This window comes from Lynx canadensis, chromosome B1, assembly GCF_007474595.2.
Source record: "Lynx canadensis isolate LIC74 chromosome B1, mLynCan4.pri.v2, whole genome shotgun sequence".
NCBI classification, from domain to species: domain Eukaryota; kingdom Metazoa; phylum Chordata; class Mammalia; order Carnivora; family Felidae; genus Lynx; species Lynx canadensis.
The window spans coordinates 25,246,053-25,263,893 of NC_044306.2; the positions used below are offsets into that span (position 1 = coordinate 25,246,053).

At 39.8% G+C, this 17,841-nt stretch overlaps 1 protein-coding gene across 3 annotated transcripts in view; it reads right to left on the reverse strand.

Moving 5' to 3' along the window:
- Positions 1-254: 254 nt before the first annotated feature.
- The window catches only part of TRMT9B (tRNA methyltransferase 9B (putative)), a 70,188-nt gene continuing 52,601 nt past the window's right edge, over positions 255-17,841 (reverse strand). The window contains exons 3-5 of one of the 3 annotated variants that reach the window (XM_030312249.1): positions 14,171-14,325; positions 8,164-8,337; positions 255-1,622 (exon numbers count right to left, since the gene is read on the reverse strand). In XM_030312249.1, the coding sequence (XP_030168109.1) occupies positions 592-1,622; positions 8,164-8,337; positions 14,171-14,324 (1,359 nt within the window). In that variant the 5' untranslated portion in view covers position 14,325 and the 3' untranslated portion in view covers positions 255-591. Of the gene's footprint in view, positions 1,623-8,163; positions 8,338-14,170; positions 14,380-17,841 lie in introns of those variants that run through there. The other 2 variants (XM_030312245.1, XM_030312250.1) reach the window with 2 other exon arrangements.

The following is a 17,841-nucleotide window of genomic DNA, read 5'->3' on the forward strand; positions in this document are numbered from 1 at the left end:
TTTATCACATCATTCAATTTACATGCATGCCACGGAAAAGGTTTACCTGTTATCTTGCAGACAAATCTAAAGTATAACCAGAGAAGCAGAAATTACCCCCCTTCATTATAAAAATGCTGTTCTAAAAAGGTATACTTAAAAAGAGAATCTTGTACAGAATTGTCAAATCACTATGTTGTACACCTGAAACTAGTATGTCGTAAGTTGACTCTACTTCAATAGTAATTAAAAAAAAAAAAAGACAACAACCAGAATCTGTTAGAATCTGCGTGTAATACTGAAAAATGATACACATGTATCTTTATCATAACTTGGCCTTTCAGGGAAAAGAAAATCCTCACCATATTGAAGTTCATTTTATACTGCTGCTTCTTTTATATTAATAATTTATGAATACCCTTTGTCAAATGCTTTACATGCCAGGCTCTGTGTTCATCCAAATATTTAAAAGATGATCAAGTCATCATCTCTACAAAGTAAAGTAAAAATGCATTAAAAATAATAAAGTTGGATGCAAATTCAGGTAACCATACCAAACCCTGTGAAAAGACCATGGTCCATCTTTTGGAGGAACTGTCTAACATGATCTGGTCAATCGCAGTTGTCCTTTTTCTCGGCAATGATACACCAGTTGCCATGATCGTTCCCGGAGCTCAGAACATGCAGCTCCGACACGTTCTCCTTCAGCAGGCCGTAGAGCTCGCCCTCTCGAAACACATGGTAATAGCGCATCAAGGCTCTGGAATCCAAAACGTCGGGCTGTTGTTCTTCGACAGAAATTGTGGCATCTGGGTTGGAATCTGTGGAGTCGACTGCAGAAATCCTTCTCAGTATTTTACTAGAAGGGTCGCCTTCTTCTACATCATCTGCATTCACACGATTCGCATTGGTGTTGGTGCTTTCCAGAAAATTCCCATCTCCATTTCTCCTAACTTCTCTTTGCTGGCCTCCATGCAGATGTTTCTTTGTGGCTGGTGCTCTCAGCCACTCCAACTGTTTTTGCGAAGTCTCCACAAACACATCTTCATCTGAAGTTTGCTGTCTTGTTGACAATGGCTCTTGGTGACCTAAGTCTAAACTGGAGTGTCTGGAAGGCTGGATCGATATGGTGCTGTTGTCCCAAGCCTCTGTAGTCTTCAGGGGCCTCACTCTCTCAACTTGCTTCCTCAGAGTTGATTCATCCAAAGACCTAGAGAAAAACCAGGAACGAAAAGATTTTCCGAATGTGTTATAGAATCCATTTTCTTCCTCTCCTTCCTCAGAGATATTTGCACAACAGGCTCTGGCCATCATTGGTTCATAGTCCATGCTGTGGGACCGTTTGGAATGACCTTGCTCTTTAAAACAAACAGAGCAGCTACAGACAGAACAAGGAGGATGGTAGGGATGGCTTCTTTCCGGGTGTCCACACTGCTGTTTTCTCCCAGGCTGGCTGGAGTCTGAGAAGAGCTGGGAGCATAAGGCCCTGTTCCACGGGACAAGCACATCTTGCTTCTCAAAGTGCCGGTTCTTTTGTTCCATGGCCCAAACATAAATCATCAGCTGGCCTCCAGGAACTAAGACCCTGGCCATTTCTTTTATTGCTCTGATTCTTCTCTGTTTTGTAGAAAAATGATGGATGACTGAAAAAGAAGAAACGAGACTTCAATGTGTATACACATACATAAACTCTCAAATTTATACGCTAGTATTTTACATATAATGCAATTTCATACAATGCAATTTCTTTTTTTTTTTTTTAAACTTTTTTTTTTTTTTTAACGTTTATTTATTTTTGGGACAGAGAGAGACAGAGCATGAACGGGGGAGGGGCAGAGAGAGAGGGAGACACAGAATCAGAAACAGGCTCCAGGCTCTGAGCCATCAGCCCAGAGCCTGACATGGGGCTCGAACTCACAGACCGCGAGATCGTGACCTGGCTAAAGTCGGACGCTTAACCGACTGCGCCACCCAGGCGCCCCCATACAATGCAATTTCAACACACAATAAAACCTCTTTATTTCCTACAGGGCAGGGCACATGGTGGGTATAGCAAAGCCTTGTTTAAGGGGAGATATAATTCTTATCTTTGGCTCCTATACTTCCTACACAATCTTAGGTAATTATGTAACGTATATGGATTTCAAGTTTGTTCATCTATAATAAGACAAATAATGTGGGGGCGCCTCTGTGGCTCAGTTGGTTAAGCATCCAGCTTCAGCTCAGGTCATGATCTCATGGTTCGTGGGTTCAAGCCCAGTGTCCGACTCTGTGCTGACAGCTCAGAGCCCAGACAGAGCCTACTTCAGATTCTGTGTCTCCCTCTCTCTCTCTGCCCCTCCCCTGCTTGTGCTCTGCTCTTTCTCTCTCTCTCTCAAAAATAAATAAACATTAAAAAAAATTGTCTAAATACGTAGATAAATTGTAAGTTCCAAATCCTTCCAGTTTCTGAATCCTATGAATTTAAGTAGAAGGATGACCAATGTGAATTAATGAAATTTTCATGGGAGCACTGTTAGGTAAGTGTTCTCAGTGGAAGACTATGAGATAATTCTTTACTTTAACAAATGATTGGTACTTCTTATGTACCAAAAGATTAACACCACTAATCAATGTTAACAAAATTAATAGAGCAAATAGAAGTGGGGAAAAATGCTAAAGATTGTCTTATTACTTAGATAATGCAAAGATAAGCCAGCCTAGCAAAAGTCCAAATGAATGCTTATTATTTTTTTAAATATTAATATAAAGTGGCTGTGGATGTGTTTTTAAAAATCAACATATAGAGGTCATTGTTTTTCTTCCAATCCCTGCAAAGTTAAAGTGGAATTCAAGTAAGACTGTCTTTATCCAATCTAATGATGAAAATATTAGGCATGTTTTCATCAAACACGGAAAGTGTGGAAAGTACCAGTCTATGAGTTCTGAGAGGAGTCCAATCCCAGTACTATGTCAAGAGAAAAAACCAGATTGTTTTTCCACATGGAGGGGTAAGGCCTACCCCGTGTCTCAGGAAGGAAGTTAGTCCCAAGGGAAGTCTGGACACTACGCTCAGGTATGAGTAGTAAGATGAGAGATAGAGGATAGGAGGGTTCCTGAAACCCTCACCATAGTCCAGCGGGCAGCAGTGGTGTTAGGCAAATAAATCTCTAGTTTACCTGCCACAGAGAGATGGTAAATATCTAAAATGAGATTCTTGTATAGAGAAAGCTGTCAAAGGAAGATCAGTCAACAGGCACACGCGGTCTTGTTACCAATCAGGTTTTTGTCCCCACAGTCTCACACAGCACACATGCCCTGGCGTCCGCTGTCCTGCCACGCAGAGGTGTGTGAAGCCAGACGTGCGATGACGCGAAAATGGGTTGGACGAACAGGACGCCAGCGTATTTTATCCTAGATCTGACAGCAACTCACCTTGTGATCTTTGACCAATCACTTGACTTCGCTAGGCCTCAGACTGTTCCTCACTCCAATTCCCAAAGAGCCCCCACTTTTTTTACTGTTTGTTTATTATTGACACAGAGAGAGAGAGAGAACACGAATAGGGTAGGGGCAGAGAGAGAGCCACAGAATCCAAAGCAGGCTGTAGGTTCTGAGTTGTCAGCACAGAGCCCAACGCAGGGCTTGAACTCAGGAACCGTGAAATCATGACTTGAGTCCAAGTTGGATGCCTGTCTGACTGAGCCACCCAGACGCCCCACCAGAGAGCCCTTTTTAATGGTTAATTTGAAAGCTTACATTTCTAGAGGCAGAGTCTTGGTCACTGAGCTAAAAGGAGGCACAGAGGTCAGGAGAGAGGTAGGATGATCCTAATGTTCATATCTATGACTATTCATGGCCGTGAATATCTCCCATGACTTGCACCTAATCCACTCCAGAATGTCTATGGGTGTATTTTCTACATATGGTCATCCCTTGTTATCTGCAAATTCCATATTTGCAAATTTTGCTACTTGACAAAATGTATTTGTAGCCTCCACAACAGCACTCTCAGTGTTTTCCTGGTCATTTCTTGACATGCGTGTGGTGGCACAGAGCTCCCAATGTGCGTGTTCCCATCTAAGGTTGAGCAAGGCGACCTCTACTTGCCTGTTTTGGCTTTCTCCCTGTCAACAAGTGTCCTTTGGTGGCCTGTTTAGTGCCACGGTCTTTGCATTTGGTGCTTTTTGTTGGTGATTTCGCTGTTTAAAATGATCCCTGAGCATAGTGCTTAAATGCTGTGTGGGGTTCCTGAGTGTGAGAAGGCTAGGGTACGTCTTGTTAGATGAGCTTCGTTCGGGCTGTTGCCAGGAGTTCAAAATTGAATAAATTGTCTTTAAACGGAAATACATGTAAAATAAGGTTGTGTACAAATCAGTTGACAAAAAATGCAGCGACGAGAGGCTCACAGGAACTTAGTCCTTTATTTCCCCTGGGAGCAATGGCTCCGTATTCGCTAATTAAGTGTTCGAGGAGACTTCATAGAATATAATTACTGTGAATAATGACAGTTGACTGCGTTCCTTTTGGGGGCCAAAAAAGAAAAAAAATCATTAAAATAGGACCACTTTAATATAGTAATCTCTTTTTAGCAGATTCCTATGTCTTCAACATTTTAGAATTCCGGGCTTCAAAATAAGTCTTTTTTTAAAGGAAGAAAGTCTTTATACATAATAGTTCCTTAAACATCTGTTATGTGATGATTCACTTTAATAGCATAATATCACCCAGGAAATACCTGAATCTTTTATATTGTTTAATATTTATATTTAACATGTAATACTAAGTAACTTTTAGGCCAATTTTTTTTGAAAAACTTTACAAATGAAGATTTCTTCATTATATAAAAAATGTATTATATATGCATCTGTATATTCTATGTAAAAACATTATAAATGTAACCGAAATGGGATGTGAAGATGCATTTTTATGAATTATAAATGTCAGGAAACTATATTGAGTTTTTTTCTTTTCTTTTAATTTTTTTTTAATTTACATCCAAATTAGCATATAGTGCAACAATGATTTCAGGAGCAGATTCCTTAGTGCCCCTTACCCATTTAGCCCATCCCCCCTCCCACAACCCCTCCAGTAACCCTCAGTTAGTTCTCTGTATTTAAGAGTCTCTTATGTTTTGTCCCCCTCCCTGTTTTTATACTATTTTTGCTTCCCTTCCCTTATGTTCATCTGTTTTGTCTCTTAAAGTCCTCATATGATTGAAGTCATATGACATTTGTCTTTCTCTGACAAATTTCACTTAGCATAATCCCTCCAGTTCCATCCACGTAGTTGCAAATGGCAAGATTTCATTCTTTTTGATTGCTGAGTAATACTCCATTGTGTGTATGTGTGTGTGTGTGTGTACACACACACACACATACACACACACATCTTCTTTATTCATTCATCCATCGACGGACATTTGGGCTCTTTCCATACTTTGGTTATTGTTGATAGTGCTGCTATAAACATGGAGGTGCATGTGTCCCTTTGAAACAGCACACCTTTATCCCTTGGATAAATACCTAGTAGTGCAGTTGCTGGGTGGTAGGGTGGTTCTATTTTTAGTTTTTTGAGGAACCTCCCTACTGTTTTCCAGAATGGCTGCACCAGCTTGCATTCCCAGAGACTATATTGAGTTTTTAAAGGCTAAAAAAAAGAATCCCCTTTTGTTTAAAAAGCATAATCACAACTTAAAGGCAAAAATAATATTCAATAGGGGCACCTGGGTGGCTCAGTCGGTTAAGTGTCTGACTCTTGACCTCGGCTCAGGTCATGATCTCACAGTTCGTGAGTTCAGGCTTTGTGCTGTGTGCTGACAGCACAGAGACTGTTTAGGATTCTGTCTCTCCCTCTCTGTGCCCCTTCCCTGCTTGCACTCTCTCTCTCTCTCTCAAAATAAATAAATAAACAAACAAACAAACTTAAAAAAATACTGGTCAATATATGTATACTATAGCCACATGTTCCTGCTGAGACCCCAGAAAATAGGTAGGTTGAATTCAAGTACTGGATTCTAGAATTTGATGGGAAGTTACAGAAGATCATCTTTAAAGTCTTGTTAATTCTTGATATTTTATGATGTGCTGTCATTTGACTTTTCCAATGTGCAGGTCTCCTTTAACTGAAAGCGTAAAGCAGAGTTTTGCAACCTCAACACTACTGACATTGTGGGCTAGATAATTCTTTGTTGCAGGGGGCCAGCCACTAGATGACAGGAGGTTGTACACATATCCAGTTGAGCCAGCCAAAAATGTCTCCAGACATTGACAAGTGTCCCCCAAGGGTGAAAGGGGCACCATGACCCCATGCCGAGAATGACTGGCATAAAATAGTCGATTGGCACTGTTGTAATATATTGCTAAATTTTCATAGAATTGTCAAGCTATTCTCAAACTAAGTGGAAAGAGTGTTTCTTTCTCCAAGCTGTCAGAAAAACATGTGGAATGTATAATTAGATACCGTGTTGACCTCTCAAATTATTATTAGGAGTCATGGAAAAAGCATGTCTCTTTATATATATATTTCTTCATGCTAAGATTAGCAAAAGTGCCAGCATAAAATTCTAAATAGGGAAGTAAATATGTACGGACATAAGAGACTATCAAAATTTTTCATAATCTAGTTCTAAATGTGAAACCTCGCTGAAAATGACCACATCACATTAATACAGTTACAGTTCCGAAAAATACATGGTGTGTTTCCACCTAAGGAAGCATTTTTCTTCAGAAGACAGCAACCAGGTATGTTGCATTTCTTCCGCGGACAAAGCAGGAGACCTAAGCTGGAAGCAGAGAAGGACCTAACCACATACACATGGAGCATTTGCCAGAAGTCGGACAGCCGGGCGCGCTATCCCCGTGCCCGCCACAGTGGCTCATGGCACATCCTTGAAACTCATGTAAACGAACATTTAGCCTCTGAAACTAATGTAAAGGAACACAAAGAACAAAGAACACACTTCTCTGACCTCTCCCCGATTTCTCATTCTTTAGGTGGAATGTCCAACCCAAAAGCTTTCTTTCCACTAAAGATTCAAAACATTTTAATGAGTTTCTTGGTGTAACAAGACTCCCTCCTCATAATGTTTATGCCCAAAATGGACTTGACCATTTCATCTGCAACTAAGTAGGGCTGGCCTACAGCAGGTTTCCACGGCAACCACCTCCTGCCAGTCCTGACTAGTTTCAAGGCTGTGGCCTCCAGGCCTGCATCCCCTCACTGTGCAAAGATATAGTCCCCATCTATTGTTGAATAGATTAAGTCCTCATTTCCTTCAGGAGAGAGCAGTCTCCTCGTGAATTTTTATCTCCCAGTTTTTATCTAGTCAGTCAGCTTTATATAGGATCACCTTGCTTTGTGTGTAATCTATAGTCAAATAGACTAATTTTAAGTGTATTGGAGCAAATCCTTTGCTTTACAAAAGATTTTCCTCTTTGCAAAAGAACTTGGTGCAAGGTTCCCTAGCACGTTTCAATGGGACTAAAAGTCTAAATTTTAGGATTACATGTATTGAGTAAAATGAGCCATATCTGTGTATATTTCAGGCACAGGTCTTTGTTGTTTCTTTTCACTTGTGGACTGTGTGTTTTTATGGGGCACACTTGTTGGGAAAATATGAGGAACATATTCCCTAGAGTATGAACAATCTCTGGCAGTAAGAGAGCCGAGTGATGTAAAACTAATGTAGTCTGGGACCGGGTGGGGCCATCTTCCCCGGTGCCCTCATGCACCAGTGAGTAGCAGATTGGATGACACGTCCAGCCGGGTGACATTCAGTACATGAGTTTTACAGTGTTCTGCTAATAAAGGACACAGTCATGACCTAAAGTAGGTAATAAGACTTCTAAAGTTCTACTTCGCATTGGGAAAGACTGGCTCCATTTCAGTATAACAGAGTATGAAATATTTCGATGACTAAAATTCCTCTAATACTTTCTCACTCATAAGTAAAAGAAATTGGAATGAGTCATCGGAACACAGTACCAGTTTGAAGGTTTAACTAGTGAAAACAATCCTATGTAGCACCTTATGTACATTTGGGATTAGTCAAATGATCCAGTTGAAATATGTTTAAAAATTAGATGAAATGAATCACACTGATGTTTCTACAAAGAATGAATGTTGAGTTGTGAGAATGGCCTCCACCATTCATGCAATGTTATTGTCCTGGTGAAGAGGGAACGTGTGACCAGGCTGCCTTACCTCCTATGGAGATGATGGCATCGAAGCCCTGATCCCTAAAGGGGAGATGAAGGTTGTCACATACCATGACTTCACATCCTCTACTCCGGGCAATCTCTACCAATGGCCCACAGTAGTCACAGCCCAGGGTGTACACCTGGCTGTTCACTTTAAGATACTTTCCAGTCCCACAACCTGTAAGAGAAAAACCTGTGTTACATACTGTCCTCCCGGAAAGTGGAACACGGTCAGTTTGTCTTACGACAAGGAATAGAAACAACTTTGTATTAACTAACCGAGACAGACACAACGTGGTTTGAAGATATTCACAAAAGCCAAAGAAAGATCTTCAGAGGGCACTTACATATGTTCATCCATAACAGAAGATGGAAAAGGATAGGGAAAAAGAAATAACATTTATTGAACATTTAATGAGGTAACGTCCATAGGGATTGGCCCACTAGCACAACCAAAAACTGTTAGCTGGCTCATGGCAGTGGCTGAGTTTCCTAGTACCCTAGGAATGGTGCCCAGGCCTTTACAAAACTACCTTCACATACATATTTCATTATGCAGAAGTCCGTACGTGATGGCATTTATTCTCATGTTATCTGTCCAGACATTCTTAATATTTACTGGCTGCATAAAACAAACTATTGCCAACCATTTTCACTGCATGTAAACAAAACAATCTATACCATAACACACGTTTTTCAAAAATCTGGAATTTGAATTTGAATGAAAAGGGAATTTCGAGAAATTTTTATCCAATCTATTGTCAGTTCTTGGTTTTAAATGATCTCTGTTGACTCAGCATACAAGCTTTAGAGCTATTTTTTTCTTCTTCTTCTTAAACAGACCACTTATGACATTCATTTGGCAGAGACCCAAGTAATTCAATATTTACACAACCCAAAGATCTAGATCAATCAGATCTGATACTACAATGAAGAGGGAAGTAACAGGAGTGAGTAACCATCTTGAAACAAGACCTTCTGGGGTCTGATACCTAGTATTATATTGTAACATGGACACAGCAGTGAATTCCTTTTTCAGAAATATTTAAAGATAGCATGGGAGCTGATATCCCTGAAAAAATATCTACCACTCTTCAAGCATGATTAGTTTGCTGCTTCCAAAATGGCAGGCCATTCAAAATTATATGAGACACCAAAAGTATAATTAAAGTTCATCGATGATGCCATCTGAGACAGTGGCAAGTACGTGAATAAAAACAAGATTTCCAATGTCATCATTTTAATGTGATTGGGGTCTTAGAAATATTTTAGATGTCATAGCCACTGTTCCTAAGAATACTTATGAGGAAAAGTAACCAATATTTGAGGGGAGTTATGAGGAAAATAGGATTCACAAAGTACTTTAAAATTGCAATCCTGAATATTTCAAAGATGATGGTCCTGGTTGAAGGAAAATAATCTGGCAAATGTGTTTGCTTTTTTATTTTTAATTGGCTCAGAGGATACATTTAGAAAAATGAAAGAGAAAATTACCTTCGACTAATAAGAACAGGTTCATGACAAACTGGTGGTTATCAGATGGGATGGGTGAAACAGGTGAAGGGGATTAAGAGTAACACTCATCGTCACGAACGCTGAGTAACGTATAGAACTGTTGAATCGCTGTGTTGTTTTTGTTTTGGGGGTTATTTGGGGGTTATTTTTATTTGTTGAATCACGACATTGTACACATGAAACTAATATAACATTGTACATTAATTCAGGAATTAAAAAGTAAAAACAGAAAGAACAGGTTCATGGACCATTAGAGCTAGAGGGAGGTTGTTCGGAGGGCGTCTGGCAATACTGAGGCAACCCAGTCCCTGTCAAATCTCAGCATCATCGTCTAGGGCCCATGGCACCCTCGATTTATCCCATTTTCATTTCTGATGGCATTCATTTTGAAGCATAGTGGTGGATCTCGCAGACATGATGCAATTATTTATTTTCCAACTGCATACACTGAGACGATAGAGAGGGGAAGATTTTATCCTAATGAGGAAATCAGAACTCCTGCCAAGCCTAGTGACCCCATTATCTTAAATGTGCAAGAAGTATATCAAACATTTTTGATACGGCAGCAAGCTCCAGTACACAAGTCATGCGGCTTTACAAAATCTCATTAAATGATAACCTTTCACAGTATTGAAGAGAGCTAACAGAGTGCGTGCTTACATTCCTCTTTATTTTCTATTCTGTACCACACTCAAAGAAGAAAACATAATTGCCTCAATTCAACGAAATGTTTTGGTGCATGGTGGGCGAGTGTTTGCTAGAAATAACTAATTTGAATGTTTCCTCTCGAGTTTGCAGGAACAACTACATTTTTTAAATTAAGAGTTTTTGCTAAGACCTTTATCTGAAGCAGAATTCTCTTTTCCCGTAGGAAAGACAAGAGTAAAGCCTACTTATTTCCCATTTTATATACATTTCTTGAAAGCAGAGATGAAGGGATACGTTTTATTCTGTAGGCATGGTGCTTGCCACGGAGCAAGAGTTCTAAATTTGTATTGACTCCATGAAGGAATGGTAAATAGGGAATGACTTAGTAAATTAAATCTTACTACAGAGATTGGGAATAAATACATAGAGTTAAGAGGCAAAGGGAATCTTAATTATTGAAAAGGAAATTTTTGTTATGTACACAAAAATACCATTTTTAATACTATTAGGACAGACGGTTGTCTCTGATGTCAGGTAAAAAGGTAACCTTGCTCAAAAAGAATCTGGCTCTGGTCTTCTTCCTGTTTTCTAAACTAATCTAAGCAAAGATCTCAAACCCCAGAACACCCTCCATGAACCATCTAATGTCTTTAAGCGACTAGTCCATTTGAGGTAGCCATATTGTCATGATTGAAGAGATCATAGTATTTCCTGAGAGTACTTTGGATTTCTGCTGTCTTTGAATCTTCGAAGTTCTTTTCACTTAGGCTGTAATTTCTGCTCACTTGATTCCTGTTACTGGCCCAGACGACTTAGTTTCCATCAGGAACTCTTGGTGATGGAATGATGGGGAACGGGGTGATGTGGTGAATAAAATCTAAGTCGACTAAAAGTTGCACCACTTAAATAGTGAAAACAGCCTAGAAAATTGTAGGCAACTGGAACCTGATTATGGCCAGATGTTGATTATTTATGCAAAGTTTTACTGGTAATTAACTATGGATTGCTAATCTAGTAACCAGTCAAGTTAACCAATATAACAAACCATTGATTTTAGCCAAGTGGAAAACCTGGAAAGAAAAAAAAAATGTCCTTTTGGAGATAGTCGTGTTAGCTTACTTTCTTCTCTTCTACTCTCCTTGGGCTTTTGTCTTTCTTTTTCATTTACTTCTTAACTTCACTCTTATTTTAAAATCTATCCCCTTGTGTAATCAAAACAGTACCATTGATTTATTGAATAGTAAAAATGTAAAAGCACAAAACTTGAAAGATACAAATGGGTAAACAAATATTTACTGGATATGATTATGAATTTGCACAGGGGCACCCAAGGAATATTATTTGTACCATAATCTGTAGTAGCAAAATATGGCAAACACCATATATCTGTCAGTACGGTGCTATTTATCAGAGAATGGTGTGCAGCTTTAATACTGGGCAGCTCTGTAAGCACAAACATGGAATGATCTCCACCAGATATTAAAGGAAAACAAGTTAGGTGTCTAACAGTTTGTAGAACATACCACCATTTGCATAATCAAAGAAGGAAACTCACCCATATATATACCGGTATGCACAAATATGCTTATACTTAAGTGAACTCTCTCGAGATTATACAAGAAGCCAACTGCTTCTGGCATGGGTTACTTGGTGCCACAGGACTGGGACGGGATGCTCTTTTCACTGTACGCCCCTTTGTACCTTTGTTACGGAGCCATGTAAGTGGGTTACCTATCAAAAAAATTTTCAGCAATTGGGATTTCTCCTTTTTTTCATCGTTTGTTCATATCATTTCCTCACTATTTCTTTTGAATTGTTCACCATATTCTTTTGTACTGACTTTGAAGAATGCTCTGTAGGTGAAGCAAATGATCCAGTATTTTTATTAGATAAGTTACAGATATTTTTACTCAGTTGTCTGTTTTTTTTTTTTTAACTTCAGTTATATATTTGTCTAGATTTTTGCCTTGTAGAACTTTTAAATTTTTATATGGTCAAAGATATCGATGCAGTCCATTGTCATTATTCACAGGTTCTGTATTTGCATGTTCACCTGCTGGATAAAATTTATTTGTTACCCCCAAATCAATACTCAAGCACCTGCATGGTGGTTACCAATAAGCGGGCATATAGAACAGCAAAAATTTTGGAAAAATTTGAGTTGTCTAAGGGGCCCATTACCCATGTCTTATTTTGGTTCTCACCCTACCAACAAGGGTCCTTTATGTGGTCTATTTAGTGGCACTTTTTTTTTTTTTTTTTTTTTTTTTTTGCATTTTTATGCTTTGCGCAATGATTACATTGTTTAAAATGGCCTCTGAGCATACGGCTCAAGTGGTGTGTAGGGTTCCTAAGCCCAAGAAGGCTATCACGAGCCTTATGGACAAGATATACATGTTAAACAAACTTTGTTCAGGCTTGAGTTATAGTGTGTTGGCCTTGAGTTCAATGTTAATGAATCTATACTATATAGTAAATAATGTGTCTTCAAATAGACATACAGATGAAACAAGGTTAGGTATTGATCAGTTGACAAAAATGTGACCAGAGGCTCACAGGAACCCTAATCCTACATTTCTTTTAGGGACCATAATTCAGTATTCATGAATTCAGTGTTCATGGCAATTTTATAAACTTGACATAGGGACTGTGAATAATAACAACTGTATTTTCTTTTATGATTTCTGACTTGGTGTTACAGAGGGGCCTTTGTCCTAGGTGGATATTAAAAAAAAAATCTAATTGTCAGTCATCTAGTCCTTTAATGATTTCATTTTCTTATACCCAAATCTTTGTTTGGAATTTTTGGTGTAAGATATGAGAATGTAGCATGTGATGATACTGTTATCCCAAAGTCACTTATTAAATGGTTCCTTTTCTCCTATTTTAATATTCTGGCGTTTTGCTAACATTGTGGTTGGTAAGAGTTCCAAACTCGAGGTATCTTCTGAAACCACATTTAATTACAAAAAAAAAAAAAAAATGACATGCTAGATTTTTCAGAGACTCTCCATTTCTACGTGATATGCACCTCTTCCCCAAATTCCACACTGCTCATACCATCCTTAACATGCTAAAAGTCCTGGGCACTGGGACTAATACTAATATCTCTTGCTAATATTTAGAATAAATATTTACAGTAAATGGCAAATCAGATGGAATTTACAACTACAAAAATTTATGACTTCTGGGCACAGTCTGCATGCAGTTGCTGGAAACAGTTTTAGATGGACATGCCTCAGATAGAAACCCTACCGTGTCTTAAACCTTAGTCTTAGATCTACTGGGTTGTGGTTTACCACTGATTCAGAAAGACACTGAGCCAAAGTCTTCCAGGCAAATCAGTGATTATGAAGGTATGACCTAATTAAAGATATGCTCCAATAATGAAAGACCTACAGAATAGTTAAGGGAAAGGATCTATGAGATTAATAAGAGGTTATAGGACTTCTTTTGTAATCCCACAATTCTGCCTGTTCTGTAGAAGGCATGAGAGCGGCTCAAGGTGAGCCACCAAAACATTTACAAATGTGAGTCGCTCTACATTTCAAATGGTCAGTTTCACCCGCAGTCATTTGTCATGATTTATTCATTCAATGTCAGGTCGATTTCGCGGGAGGATGTATGCAGAGGTTCTTGAAAAGGTCACCATTGTATAAATGTAGATTTCAGGAAGTTTCCTAACTTTCTGACTTGATGAATTTCTGCTATAAAGTGAATACTCTAGGTCCTGGCAGGCCAAGGACACAATTTTCGACTTCTGGGTAGAACAAAAATGTAAAATGAATCTGAAAAGGAAAGGCACAATAGAATATATTTCAGACTATGTGGCACAACCCCGGGGTTACCTATGTCAGCGATGAGGCTGCCCGGCTTCTGCTCCTGGAGGAACTGACGGACTCGAGGCCAGGCTTTGCTCTGCAGGTCATTGAAGTAAGGTGCGGTGCCCTCATACACATCATGTACGTGCTGCTTTTCCAGCTGGGCAGCTTCATGATCCATCCTGGGAATGGGGCCACCCCCAAGAAATGCCAGTCAGAGTACACAGCAGAAGGAGCTGAAGGAGGATGCAGATTTTCTAAGATTAGGAACCTACAACTGCCAAGGTCATACTGTCCTTATACTTTTTTTTTTTTAACTGAAAATAACAAAATCTGCACTGTAACCCCACCATAATTGTCCAAAGACTAGCAAATGCATAGTTTTTACCTGCATATCTTCAGAAAATAATGGTTTGGAAATGAGCCAGTCAGTGTAAGTTCCTGTACAAGATCAATTCTTAATTCTGGAAGCATATACAAAAGGTTCACCAAATGGTTCACCCTGGATAAAATCATTCTATTTAATGCTACAGAAGTTTTAAAATTTTATAACAGGTAGCTCATCACTCCAATCCAATCACAAAGCCCTACTGATTTGACCTTTTTAACGTCTTTGGATGCTAACCATTTCTCAATCTCCCTACTGATCCAGCTTTAGAAAAGGTGCTCGCCTCTTGTCTGAATTACTTTCATAGCCGTAAACAGATTTTGGGGGGACAGATTTTGGTTGCCCCTCAATCCCTTTCCTTCACTTATGGAAGGAACTATCCACAACTGTAACATTTCCTAAAGCAGAAATCTAATAATGTTGTTTTCCATCTTAGATTTCTTCAAAGGCATTTTATAGCTGGTCCAGTCAAGTTCAGGTGTCTTAGTAGGGCATACAAGGCTCTTTCTGATCTGGCCTCAACTTATCTCTTAAAGCTATTTCTCACCGCCCTTCCCTAGCATCAGATGAGGCTGTATTGCTCAGTGCCCCATGGTTGCTCAGACGCGACACACTCTCTCTCATCCAGGGGCCTGAATGGACACTTATGCTTTGCCTGGCTAACTTCCGTTCGTTCTTGACACAAGCATCACCTCTTGCAGAAAGCCTTCTCTGACCTCTCATGCAGGATCAGGAAATCAGAAAGGAGTGAGAAAATGAAAGAGCAGTCTTAGAGGCCCCTGCTGGGTTAGGTTTAATCTTTGAATTATTCTCTTGTGGCATGTGAGTGAAGAGTATCCCAGGGAAGTGGCCAGGGGCTCAGCTTGTAGCTTTTTACCAATCAATATGAAAGCATTTTCAATCATTTAAGAACCCATTTGGCCCCACTGGTGCGTATCAGCTAGTTTGCTCCTGCCCCTTTTACTCCCGTGCATCCCGTGCACGCTGCCACCGACACAAAGGGCTATAATCATTGATTGGATATTTGCCTCTAGCACTGGCTGGAAGATGCTAGAGTTCAAGGGCTCGCCTTATTTAATGCCGAATCTGCCAGAGTTTGCACACGGCAGATACTCAATAACGAACAAACACAAGCAGAACTGACTAATCCTGAGTCCAGAGGGTGGCACTGGGTTTGGTAGAAAAGGGAGTGACCCTGGGGAGTGTGGGAAGAGATACACTCACAAGCTTGAAGATGAAAGAGTGACAAGAGAGGGGTACAGTCTCTAGACAGCAGACAGCCTGTGTGTCCCGCTCCCCACCCTCCGTCCCCCTCACCAGTCCCACCCTGGAAAGTAGAAAGCGCTTGAGCAAGATGGTATCTGATTAGTTATTGCAAAGTACCTCCCTTCTTACCCTCCTTTGCATTTAAGAAATCTCTTGTGGAGAGGGGTGCCTGGGTGGCTCAGTCGGTTAAGCATCCGACTCTTGATTTCAGCTCAGGTCATTGATCTCACAGTTCGTGAGTTTGAGCCCCGCATAGGGCTCTGCACCGAGATAGCAGAGACTGCTTGGGATTCTCTCTCTGCCCCTCCCTACTTGTCTCTCTCTCTTTCTCAAAATAAACATTAAAAAAAGAAAGAAAGAAATATCTTGTGAAGAGATACTTTGAGACAACATAAATATCCTGTTTCTCATACTCTCATCCACCAGTTGTAGCATCGTATCCATTGGTGATGCTTGCCCCAAACAGTTATTACTATAATTATCACCAAATGATGATATTTCAATTCCATCATCCATTCTATGGCAAGGAAGAGCTTTTCAGGATTGACTCTTAAGAAAACAAATGAGCAGTAGACTATCCTTAATTACTACGGGCTGCCCACAGCCCCTGCAGAAAATCTGGCAAACTCCTAACAGAGTACAAATCTCATTTGTGAGGTCTGACAAAACTTCCACCCAAACTGAAACAGCTTATATTGCACCCTCAACTGGAATTTACAAAGTAAACATATGGCCGGCTATAACTGCCTACACACCAGAAAAACCCAAACACTGAGCGCTTTTCTTTTTAATCAACATCTCAGTAGACTTACGTCTGCTTAAATTTTTTTTTCCCTCAAGGAATCAGATCTGGCAATACAATTTGGAGGAACCCTAAAACAAATAAATTTTACTTTCTTTTACTTGCACATGGTAATTGGCAGTCAACATAAACACAATTCTCTTCAATCTGGCTCTACCTGCAAGATCAGAATTTGTAGTATCTGAACAGTACCCCTTGGAGACCTTTCACTACATCCTCTCCCAAACTGCCTGGCCTCTACCGTAAACAAGGAGCTCTTTTAAAGTGTGTGAACAATATAAGTCCACTTTGTTTTTATTGTATTTTACAGTTAAGAGTATATACTGCAGAATGGTTAGCTGTGAAACTGATTTGTGGAGCTGGGGCTATCCAAGGTGACATTTTTAACACTGGATTTAAATTTCCTGCAATATTTTCCATATGAATTTTATGCATATAAGCAAATTCCTTGTGGATTAGATCATGTGATTAAGCTAGTGAGGTTGGTACTATAAAATACGAATGGGGTTCAGGGTGAAGCTAGGGAGATAGGGTTAGGTTTAGCCAGGCTTTTTAACCTGTGGGCTGTCAAATTCTAGGCCCTTGTAGCTAGCAGATGCCTTGTTGGTGAGTCATGAGAGAAGGGAAAATAATTTGAAAGGTAAGGAGAAGTCAGATGTAGTAATACACTGAAAATTCAAAGCACTAATTTAGATTTTATTTTAAGTGCAATGGAAAGTAGAAAATAGTTTTAAGTTGGTAGATGGGTTGGGGGAGGTAGGTAACATGATTGGATTTACAATTTTTAAAATTTGTTTTAATTTTTAATTTTTTTTTTTTTTTTTAGAGAGTGCACACATGTAAGGGAGGGGCAGAGGGAGGGAGGGAGGGAGAGAAATAAAGAAAGAATATTAAGCAGGCTCCATGCCCAGTACAGAGACTGACTCTGGGCGTCCTCCAATGACGGTGAGATCATGACCTTAGCCAAAATCAAGAGTCCAAGGCTTAACCAACTGAGCCACCCCGGCACCCCTGGTTTTATAATTTTAAAAGATCCCTCTAGGCATATCTTTTAGAGTAGCTATTATTTTGTCACAACCCCCTTTCTTCCGATAATTGGTATCTTGTCCTCCCTGGATGAGCAGGGGACCCAGGCCTGGCCAATCATGGTATCTCTATCCCGGGACACAATCATTGGTTCAAGGCGATGCAAGGTGAGCCAATCAGAGTCCTTCCTTGAGATAGCTCCGTGTGGAGCTAAAG